The following is a 12,077-nucleotide window of genomic DNA, read 5'->3' as shown; positions in this document are numbered from 1 at the left end:
ATAGAGTCTTCCAAATAATTTATATGGGTATTACAATAAAGTGGAGGCACCAGTCACTATCTCTCGTGCCTCAGATTCTCCTTCTTCAGTTCATTCTGTGACTAAACCACGATATTGAGAACAGTGGTGGCCTCTAAGTACTCAGTACAGACAGGACATTCATGATACGGACTTTCCCCCACAATATCTCCCTTACATATGTATGCCGTGAGACTTGTGGCCTGTCCCTCCATCTCTCCAAAGAGTGGCTTGATTGAAAACGCATACATCCTCCCGTGAGCTAAGTTAGTGATTCTGTAGGACCTGTAAGTTGCGGATAGCTGCTCCGTTGAGAAATCTGAACCTGAACATAAGAGAGAGAATAGCCATTGTTACCATGTTTGTGGCTGTCACTTGATTATCTAATGCAGGTCCCTGAGAAAGATTGGGAGCTTGTAAGCATAAGTTAAGTAGCCTAAATAAAATAGCCACCGGGGATAATGTAGGTACACTGGTTAGGGGATGGACTAGAATTGCTGAGGTTTCATTCATCCTTGTTTTCCTATGATTATATGATATCCCTTTTAACCCATATGGGAAACAGACCTTGTGATATCCATTATCCCCAGATTCTATATATGCTTCCAAAACGTGCACGCAACTTAACTGGCTAATGAGCCCTTAACCTTCAATAACTGGATGCCAGCAACCAATTATTGATGTTAATTGGGCACCAATTAGGATTTGCGCGTGCATCTGGCTGCAATTCTATAAAGCCGGGTGCCTAAATCCCATAGTATTCAGGGCGGGCTGTCATTTGCTGATATTTGATTTATTCTTACTGTACACCGCCTTGAGTGAATTCCTTTGCAAAGATGGTAAATAAATCCTAATCAATAAATAAATTTGAGACAAAATGTTGTTTGCTGATGATAGTGAGCAGTGCTCACTACGTGCAAGAGAGTGCACTGTTATTAAAAAAAAAAAAAAGCACACTACTGGGGTAATTCAATAAACGGGCAAGGGATTCGGCAAGCACCAAACTCAGAATTACCGCCGGGTGCACATGCTACCCCTGCAGAAGTGTCGATTGGGCGTGTGCTACCTGTGCGTTAGCCCTCTCGCGCCTTTCTAAAAGGGCCCCTGTGTATGGTGGCCAAATTAGGCCACTGAAATAGCAGCAATATCCTTGGCTGGTTTAAACTTAACTGGCCAGTACTGAGTATCGGCTTGGCCAGTTAAATGTAAACCAGCCAAAAAGCATCCGCGTATTCAAAGCCAGTCACCGGAAACAGCCTGGGAGTGAAAACTGAGCCGACCGCGAGAGGTAGCCGGGCTCCCTCCCGCAATTTGAATATCAGGCCCAATATTTTTACATTGGGCCTTTTTATAGTCCGAATCAGAAAAAAATGGGGAACCACTGAGAACAACTGGGTAATTAAATCAATACAGCAATGGGACACATTCATGCATCACTGTTGAGACTATAAAATAAAACAGGTAACAATAGCATTATAAAGTCACAGTATAAACATGTGCTTAGGGAACTGGGACCTAATGGTTCAGTTTCAGTACATTTCTGAAGCTGAAACAGCCTCCAGCCTAGGGTGACCCATAGAGTGTGTGTCATGACCAGGCTCTACCAATATGTGCAGACTTATTAAGACCATCCAGCTCATTTTCGAAAGAGAAGGGCGGCCATCATCTCGTTTTGAAAATACAGTTGGCCCCGCCCCTTCGCAGCGCCATCCTCGGAGATGGCCGCCCTTAGAGATGGCCGGCCCCGTTCAATTATGCCCCTCTACATGTTCCTTCGAAGAATCTGCGTTCATCGGATGTTTTATGTTTAGTGGTACCAGGTGTGATGGTTACAAGGAAGGGGGTGTTTTGTGTTGTGGCCCCAGTCTTGTGGTCTTGCAAACTGAAAAATCAATGTCTCATTTTAAGCGTCTTTTGAAAGCGCATTATTTTATCATTGCTTTTGAAGTTCCCCCTTAGGGCACTGATTAGAGTGTGTATGTTTAATTTATTTTTAGTGTGTGTGGATGGTCTTGTGTTTGAGCTTCACATATTGTAGTTCTTTTTTGTTGCTTGTTTTATTTTTAACTGATTGTACACCGCTGTGATCTTGTTTTATAACCGGGCGGTATAACAAATTATAAATAAACTATAACTACTATTACTACTACTTGACATTTCTAAACTGTATATCCTTTTATATATATATATATATATATATATATATATATATATATATATATATGACTTCTATATCTGTATATACTTTCAGAAGCATGGCCTCCATTGTTTTATTTATTAATTTTTATTTATTTATTTATTTATGTATTTATTTATTACATTTGTAGCCCACATTTTCCCACCTATTTGCAGGCTCAATGTGGCTTACATATTACCGTAGCGACGTTCGCCGGTTCCGGTCTGAACAAATACACAGTGTGCACAAGTGCAAGGTGTGATTATGGTAGAATAAGGTTCATGTACGTTAGCTATATTGGGAAACATTCGGTAGGAGGGGGGAGATTGGGGTAAGTCCGTTAAGTTCTTGATGTTGTTGTGTAGCAGGTTCTCGGGTTCTTATGTTGGGTTGGTAGCAGTGGCGTAGGAAGGGGGGGCGGTGGGGCGGTCCGCCCCGGGTGCACGCCGCTGGGGGGGTGTCGGCTCCGCTGGTTCCCTGCTCCCTCTGCCCCGGAACAGGTTACTTCCTGTTCCGGGGCAGAGAGAGCAAGGAAACAGCGGAGCCGACGCAGCTCCCAGCGATGTGCAATCGGGGGCGGAACGGCCTTTTTGCCCGCCCCTCGCTTCCTAATTGAAGTAAGAATGCGCTCTGGGGGGGAGGGGAGGATGCGCTCCGGAGGGGGGAGGGGGTGCGCCGGGGGGGGGGGGGGGGGGGTTGGCGCCGTGCTGCACCCAGTTGGTAGGGTATGCCTTTTGGAACAGGGTCATTTTTAGTTTTTTCCGGAACTTTAGGTAGTCGTATGTTTCAACATCCAAAATATCCCATTTGCAATTTCTGCAAATGAATTCTCCCAAAAACTATAGGCCCAATTTGATTCAGCACAAGTTAACCAGGCAGAAACCACCACCAACCAGTTAACTTGCATCTCGGCTGATAACTGGTCATTTTCAGCAACATTTAACCGGTTATTGTCGCAGAAAAAACCCGGTTAGCACCAAAGAAAATGCCGATGTTGGCAGTGTTCTGAGGGCGCGATCAGTTAAATCCCAATATTCGGAATTTAACTGGCCAGGGTTAAATATGGCCGCATAAAAAGCAGGTCTATCTTTGCCTGCTAAGCCATGGCCAGTTAAGTCTAACTATCTACTTAATCGATCATGCGCTAGTCGGTGTTGAAATACCCAGATATTCAATGCTGTTCACAATTCGGCATTGAATATCTGGGATGAACGCCAACAGCAGGCAGTCAAAGCACTAGTAATAATTATTATTTCTATAGTGCTTCTAGATGTGCACAGCACTGTACATGTTATATACGGTACTTTCTCTGTCCCTAGAGGGTTCACAATCTAAGTATTTTGTACCTGGGGCAATAGAGGGTTAAGTGACCTGCCCAAGGTCACAAGAAGCTGCAGTGGGAAGTGAACCCAGGTTGCCAGGATCAAAGCCTGCTGCTGCACTAACCACTAGGCTACTCCTCCACTCTGGCTAAATATTGGGGGGAATGAACTTTAAATTTGCCCCAGAGCAGACAATTGACCCAAGTTGCATTCAAAAGACTTGTAAGAAGAATCTGTTATGCGACCTTTTCTTCACACTCCCTGATCTTTCTATGTGCGTACTTGTAAGCGTTACATGGAATGCAGTTTTCCTTCTGAAAATCATGACTTGCTCAAGGGAAGACATCGAAGCCCTGGCAAAGTCTAAACTAGAACCCACAAACTCTCACTGCTTCTGACTGGCCTGCTCTTCCCTCCAATCCTATGTTCTAATTCCTCAACCATGTTTCTCGCCTGCGGAGTCTTACCCGATGCCTGACGCCACATGAGTACATAGGCAGATGCCCCAGGAACACTGGTCCAGTTCAGGGTGGCGCTGTCTTCTGTTGTCTCCTGAACTTCAAATGTATCCACTTTAGGCAAATCCACTGGAGAAAAAGGAAAAATGTTACAGAGGTGGCATGCCTCATGAGGATTAAATGCTATTAAAACAGTCTTGGAATGAGAGCTTTGATATCTGTGGTATGTGTTAGAAGTTACTACTACTACTACTACTACTACTACTTGACATTTCTAGAGCGCTACTAGGGTTATGCAGTGCTGTACAGTTTAACAAAAAAGGACAGTCCCTGCTCAAAGGAGCTTACAATCTAAAGGACGAAATGACAAGTTGGGGCAGTCTAGATTTCTTGAATAGAGGTATAGTGGTTAGGTGCCAAAGGCAACATTGAAGAGGTGGACTTTGAGCAAGGATTTGAAGATGGGCAGGGCATATGGGCTCTGTCAAGAGTGGACCTCAAATCTCCCTGTCAAATGACAGAATGGATACATTGAATTATGAAGTTGTGTCCATCTGAAATTTTACATAGCCATCCTCGTTGTATGAAGAGAGGTGTTGCTGCTTACTTACAGCACAGCTTGAGGAGTCATTATGGCTACATGGAAATAAACTGTACAGGGTGAATATTTTTGCTGGACATAGGGCAAAAACCTGGACAAGCAAAGTGGTCTTCTTAGTCATCGCCCTTTCAAGAGAGTCCACCCTGAAATTTCTCTTTCTCCTCCGGAACCAATGGGTAGAGGAAAGCCATGGCTCTTCCCACTCTCAGTCCTGTGTCCGGTGAGACCCATTCTGCTGTAATTAGGTCTTGAATGCCAGGATGCATCGGGAAGGTCTTATAAGGACCTCTAAACCCCACGTGATTGACGAAGATGGAACGCTTCACACCAAAGCAGAAGGCTCCTCAATGGAAAGCACCGTCAGTGCCTCAGAAATAGGAGTACTGAGCTCCTCTTTATGAAACAACTTCAGTACTTTCAGGTCAACCCCCTACTTAGAAGGGAGCTCTCCCTCCTCTAATGGCTTCTTAAATAATGGCTCCTCTGGATAGACTGTGGCCACAACCGATAAGGAGGGAGAAGAAGAGTTTACCTCATCTGCCCTCTCCTGGAGGTCTAAATGAGATCTCTTAGGAGTCGGAGAGGCAGTAGGGCGAGAAACTGAAGCACCTTGCATGAACTCCGACTGACCCTGGGAGTCAATAGGCCACAATATAAACTACAGAGAAACAAAGAACCTAATACATTGAGTGCTCTGTAGGACCCTGAGGTTGTAAAATGACCGCTGTGCTCCAAGCATGATCAGAAAGAGACTGTTCCTCGCTGGCAGTCGACCCCAACAAAATAGCGTTGTTCCCACGCTTTCTTGAATCACACTGCACACCGGCCCTGCTGTAGAGCCCAAAGTCCCCAGCATTTTCAAATGCTGGGCTAAAGACATGCTACTGCTGATCGCTTCCTCCACGTCCCACAGGATTCCCAGCTTCTATGCACTGCAACACCCCAACAATGGCCTATATGTCCCACAGTGGGAACACCGCTTAACTGCCTCTGCAGAAGTTGCAATTCATCCCTACTGCCACAAGCAGTGGCATTCCTACCCTCGATGACACCCGGGGCAGATCGCCAATGCGCTCCCCCCCCCCCCTGTGAAATGACACCTCCCCCCCCCCCCCGGCAAAATGACCCCCCCAGGTGCACGCCGCTGAGGGGGGGTGCCGCGGCGCGTGCCTGTCAGCTCCAAGTTCACTACGCTAACCGCTGGTTCGCTGCATCTCCCTCTGCCCCGGAACAGGAAGTAAGCTGCTCCGGGGCAGAGGGAGGGAGCTGCAGCGAACCAGCGAAGTTAGCGTAGCGAACTCGGAGCCCACAGGCGCACGCCGTGGCACCCCGCAGCGGCGTGCACCCGGGGCGGACCGCCCCCACCGCCCCCCCCCCTTGGTACGCCACTGGCCACAAGAGCAGCACCATGTGGTCCCAAGCAGTCAGTCAGGATCCTCCCCTGCACTAAGTAGAACTTGCAACCCTCCAAGTGGTTCTGAGACAAACTTTATTCAGACTTACCACTGCCGGCTGCTTCACCCATGCTCATAGTCTCCACAAGTTTTACCCCAGATGAGAAAGGATCAGGACTGATATTCTGTCCCACGCTTTCCAGTAAACCTCTTTTCTACTCCTTTTTTTTTTTTAAGGTTGTTGTGCTGAAAAAGGAGAGCTCCAGCAGGAAACAGGGGAGAGGTGAAGGGAGGCAAGTAAATTTACGGGGCCCCAGAGACAGGGATCTGAAGACCTCCAGATATGACTCCACACACTCAGGCCACCTGCAAAGCTCAGCTGGGGACCAGCTGACCAACACAACCAGGAGCAAATCACTCAGAACCAGAGGCTGAAAAGTGTGTCCATCCACCTGCTGGAGAGAGAAAATACTGAGGAGCTGGACTGGATGCCAAGAGAGATATGACTCAGCTCAGTTTTCAGTTCTCTATCCCTACCTGCTGGTTGATGGACACAACTATACCACAAGTTCTGGAATAGTGGGAAGCAACGTAATGGGAAAAAAAAACGTTAGGAGCATAGCACTGATTTCTAGGCATCTAACTTAAGATTTTAACTTTGCAAATAGCAGACTTAAATTTAGCAACATAAATTTATATAAATGTTCAGGTCAAGTTTGGTTGACATTATGGGTTAATATTCAAATTGAGTTATGCATTTGCTGACAGTAGTGAATCAATAGCTTATTCACCTGTATATTTTTGCATAAAATATGACTTTTTAATTCATATTATTGCCAGATTTTAACCATGTAGTAAGTGGCCTGCATTGGAAAAGGGTGAAGGAAGAATCAGAACTTATATGTTTAGCAGCAATATTTAGCCACTAAATGGGTACATTAGGAATCAAGAATAGGGCTTGATGTATAGCAGGCCTAAATCTACATGGATATTCGCTGTTGTGGTCACTTATTAAATATATATTCAGTGGCACTAGGTCAATGGATAGCACTGTCTAATCTGGACACTTATACCTAAGCTTGCATTTGGCTTCTCCTAACCCCAGGAATTCCTCTGGGTTAGCTCACATTGGCAGCAGCTAAGCTGAGCTACATAATTTTGCTAAATTTAGCCTCTCAGCCCCAAACAATTATAACTGGGGCTGATCATCAGGGCCGTGCTTAGGGTCTCTGGCGCCCCACTGCAGACCATCAGTTGGCGCCCCCCTGCAGACTATTAGTTGGCTGGCTGGTGCGCGCCCCCCCCCTCCCCGGACCTTCCTCGGTGCTTTAAATTTACCTCTCTCTGCCTCCGACGTCTGCGCAGCGTCAGTGAAAGCGCTGCCTGTCTGACGTCTCTCCACCAGCCTTCCCTTTGACCGTTCGTTCCCTCTGTTTCCCGCCTTCTTCTGACGTCATTTCCTTGAGGGCGGGACACAGAGGGAACGAACGAGCGAAGGGAAGGCTGGTGGAGAGACGTCAGACAGGCAGCGCTTTCACTGATGCTGCGCAGACGTCGGAGGCGGAGCGAGGTAAATTTAAAGCGCCGGGGAATCGGGGATGGAGCGGAGAAGTAAGGTTTTTTTTTTTTTAAATACAACTACAGCACGGCGCCCTTGAAGGCTGGCGCCCCCTGCGGCGCTTGTGGCGCTTACCACGCTTACTGTGTTGGCACGGCCCTGCTGATCATCATCTAACCACCTAATGCCAAAGGTTAGACAGTTAGACCGTGTGAAATTTTACCCCATGACAATTTCCAGGTAATTTACCATATTTCCTATCACCTTAATCTCAACATGGTGTTACGTGGAAGCTATCATGCACAGCCAATCATCTTATTCAGTTGCATCTGTCCACATCACAAAGTCCTGCCTTCCTTCTCTGATGTCCAGTACTCACACGTTTTGGCGGTGAGGAGCACCGGACTTCCCTCACGTTCACCAACCATCGATGACACACGAATGGTATAAGTAACACCTTCCTGCAGTTTGGGAACGGTGAAAAATGTTGTCTCTGCTGGAACAGTCTGAGTACGTTCCGGACCTCCTGTAAACAAAAGAAAGAGAAAGCGTTATAGTAATTGCCTTCATTTCTCCTGCCCAGTCTTTACCTTTCTATGTGGTAACAATGGTTAGCATATCTGGTTTAAAAAAAAGGTTTGGATGAGTTCCTGGAGGAAAAATCCATAGTCTGTTATTGAGATAGACATGGGGGAAGCCACTGCTTGCCCTGGGATTTGTAACATGGAATCTTGCTACTCCTTGGGATTCCAGAATCTCGCTACTCTTTGGGATTCCAGAATCTTGCTTCTCTTTGGGATTCCAGAATCTTGCTACTATTTGGGATTCCGGAATCTTGCTACTCTTTGGGATTCCAGAATCTTGCTACTATTTGGGATTCTGGAATCTTGCTACTATTTGGGATTCTGGAATCTTGGTTCTCTTTGGGATTCTGGAATCTTGCCACTATTTGGGATTCTAGAATCTTGCTACTCTTTGGGATTCTGCCAGGTACTTGTGACCTAAATTGGCCACTGTTGGAAGCAGGATACTGGGCTAGATAGACCATTGGTTATTCTTATGTTCTTATAGTGCCCTTTCTTCCTCCACGCCTCGAAGGTCATACTGGGCAAACCATGTCCTGTGGTGCCTGAAAAGAAAATGTTTTCAAGGCTCAGCTGTACCCCATTGTTTGTCAACATAGGGATCCCCCTGCACTTCCCACCCCCATTTTTACATACATTACACAAAAGGAGACTGATATTCACAAAAAGCTGAGCCCTACATTTTAGCTCCTGAGTTAGGTGCCTAAATTTGTCCCCTATTTATTTATTTATTACATTTGTACCCCGCGCTTTCCCACATACGGCAGGATTAATGCAGCTTACATAGTAAAGAAAAGCATTACAAAGTACATGTAAGAAGAATATTATAAACTGTGGTAAATATAATGGCAACAGTGCCCAAGAATAATGAATTGCAGTAGGGGAGGTAGACAAGGAAAGGATAGGTAAAGGGAAGGAGATTTGGGGGGGGGGGGGAATGGTATAAAAGGTAGAGAACAGAAGGGTGGAGATTGAGTATAAGGGGATTGGAAATTAGGTCAGAGGTGTGATTGGTGCCAGATTTAGTGTCATCTTCAGATCAGGGGTAGTGTAGGTGGGCTGGTAGAATTAAGTTGGTTGGTTAGGGTAAACTTGCTTGAAGAAATGGAACTTTAACATTTTCCTGAATGGTAAATAGTTGTTAATTGCTCAGATGGGTCTAGGTAGTGCATTCCAAAGTTGACTACCCAGAAAGGAGAAGCTGGACGCATAGTAGGTTTTGTATTTGATACCTTTGCAGTTGGGAAGGTGTAAATTGAGATATGTTCGTGATGATATAGATCTGTTTCTAATTGGAAGGTCTATCAAGTTGCTCATATAGGTCGGGGATTCTCCTGATATGAGTTCATGGCATGTTAAGTCCTTTTTACCAAGTTGCAGTAAAAAGGGCTCTGCGCTAGCTCACCATAGCAGGTAAAAAGCCCCTTAAAAAGACATGGCTATGCGGTAAGATTATTCTTACCGCGTGGCAATGTGTGTGTTCCTACCAAACTTAGGAGTCTAAATTTTCAGCTGAAAATTCACCTAAATGTTACTAGGGATTTTCTAAAATTAATACTTTCAGGTAATGAATGTGGGTCTCATAAGAACAAGCCACTATAAATATTAGCAAAGAATATTTTTAGATTATAATAATGGTAGTGGTTGGGAGGGGGAAGAACACTTGGTGCCCACCCACTTCTTACCTAGGCCCACCTAAAATTTGTTGTCTGGCTACGCCCCTGTACATAGCATGCTACAGTCCTAGAGCACAAAGGTGGAGCAGGAAGGAGCCCATCATTCAGATATGATAGGATTTCCTTGACTTGTACAACCAGCTGGTCATATGCACCCCGCTGAAAAAGATTGGGAGTTTGTAAGCATAAATTAAATAGCCACTGAGGATGATGTAGGTGCAGTGGTTCTTCCTTCCAGGTAGGCGAATGGACTAGGATTGTTGAGGTCTCATCTGTCCTTGGTTTTCTATGATTATATGATTTATTTATTTATAGCATTTGTATCCCACATTTCCCCACCGATTTGCAGGCGCAATGTGGCTTACATTATGCCATAATGGCGATCGCCATTTCCGGGTACAGAATTACAATTGGTATTGCATTAGGTGTATACATGCATGGTAAAGAAGAATACATTATGGTATTGCATAGAAGTTATTGAGTAATAGAGTGAAATGTAGCATAGGTTAGGTAATCGATTATAGAAAGGTCATTTACATCATAAGAAGTAAAGTGGTAGTGTGCATTGTGCATCTTTCATTAATAGCAATGGGGTTAAACAGTCAAGTGATAGTAGTTCAGTATTGTCTGGTTCATGTAGGTCTGAATGTTTAGTATTTAGGATGGTTCGTTCTGGTATGCCTTCTTGAACAGGTTAGTTTTCAGTAGTCTTCGGAAAATTGTTAGGTCTTGCATTGCATATGATATCCCTCTGAGCCCATGTGAGAAACAGACCTTGTGATACAAATCATCCACTGGATTCTGTATAATGGCACTCAGATTTGGGAGTGTTCCCGGGATGCATGTGCAACTTGATAGGCTAACGAGCCTTTAACTGTCAATTATTGACCTTAATTGGCACCAATTATTGCAAGGGCCATGCGGTAGCTGGGCGGTAACTCAAAATTGCCGCACGTTGGGCGCGCATAGGCACCTACGCAGCTTAGTTAAAGGGCGCCTAATTTTTTTTCCCTCCGTGTATCCATAATGGAGACAAATGCATCAAATTTCAATTAAATGTAGGACTAGCACAGGGTATCTCTGGGGAAAAGAACTGAAATGCCAAGGATTGATTAAGAAATGCATTAAATGGGAAAAGATGGGCAGACTTGATGGACCTTTATCTGCTGACATGTTTTAACCGAGGTTTTCTCCCATTTATATCAACGGATGTCGTGTTACAAGACAGGATTGGTGTATTTTGTCACCTTTTTGTGTAGTCTGCCGATTACAAATTGAGCCCCAAATTTGTAATTTCTGAAACACGAATGGCACGAAAAAAAGTACATTTATGGACTTGGGTGGGGAGACTACAAAAGCCTTGAAAACGATGTACGACCACATACATTTCCGGAAAATACTAAAAACCACCCTGTTCAAAAAGGCATACCCTCCCGATCCAACCTAAATGCCTGACCTCGGCTACACAAGAAAACTAAAGCACGTAATGAACATAACTCTACTCCTCCGCTCTACGATTCTTATGGTGGCTCTTCCATATACACTTCATCTTACCACAACATCACATTGTATTTGTTCACACCGGAATCTACAAACGCCTTTCCGGTACTATGTAAGCCACATTGAGCCTGCAAATAGGTGGGAAAATGTGGGATACAAATGCAACAAATAAATAAACCTACTATAAAACTACCTATGGTCCCAATTTAAACGTGTGCCAATTTGAGCACATATCTAATTTAAACTGTCGGTGGGAACTAAGCAGAGCTGCAATTGCTTAAAAGTGTAATATGAACAGTTCCTGATGTGCCCTGAAGGTCACCAGTAAAGGGCTCCCAGGAGATTCGATAACTCCTTATGCCAGGGGTCCTCCTCCAGGATAGTTTCAGAGAGTTCACGCCCGTGTCAATAATCTTCAGCTCTCGTACCGGCGGGATTTGAATAGGGTTTCCATCTGAAGTAAAAGAAACCGAAGAACTGAGAGGAAGTAACTTTTTTGCTTCTTTTTAAGAAGACAATATAAAATTAAAAGCCATCCATACCTATAGATAGTGACCATCCTGTAGTCAAGAAGAAGTAACAACGATTATCTCTTCATGGCTACAGGCTTGCATGCTAAAGGTTAGTGATGCAGGGTTACAAATTAGTTAATGAGGTGTCAACAATCAATAATTAACAGTTAACATAGTAAATGATGGCAGATAAAGACCCGAATGGTCCATCCAGTCTGCTCAACAGTCACTCACATTATCAATTCATGATTAAATCAGCAATGAATGTGATATGAAAG

The 12,077-nt window shown here is 44.7% G+C and overlaps 1 protein-coding gene across 1 annotated transcript in view; it reads right to left on the bottom strand.

Moving 5' to 3' along the window:
• LOC115478999 (collagen alpha-1(VII) chain-like) overlaps positions 1-12,077 on the bottom strand; it is a 309,662-nt gene that overhangs the window by 258,490 nt on the left and 39,095 nt on the right. Inside the window, exons 17-20 of the mRNA XM_030216704.1 lie at positions 11,610-11,741; positions 7,907-8,053; positions 3,984-4,103; positions 197-343 (exon numbers count right to left, since the gene is read on the bottom strand). Of these exons, the coding sequence (XP_030072564.1) occupies positions 197-343; positions 3,984-4,103; positions 7,907-8,053; positions 11,610-11,741 (546 nt within the window). The remainder of the gene's footprint in view (positions 1-196; positions 344-3,983; positions 4,104-7,906; positions 8,054-11,609; positions 11,742-12,077) is intronic.

The sequence above is a fragment of the Microcaecilia unicolor genome, chromosome 10 (genome assembly GCF_901765095.1).
Source record: "Microcaecilia unicolor chromosome 10, aMicUni1.1, whole genome shotgun sequence".
Taxonomy (NCBI): domain Eukaryota; kingdom Metazoa; phylum Chordata; class Amphibia; order Gymnophiona; family Siphonopidae; genus Microcaecilia; species Microcaecilia unicolor.
Note: the sequence above shows the minus strand (reverse complement) of the source record. Positions and strands in the feature narration are given on the sequence as shown.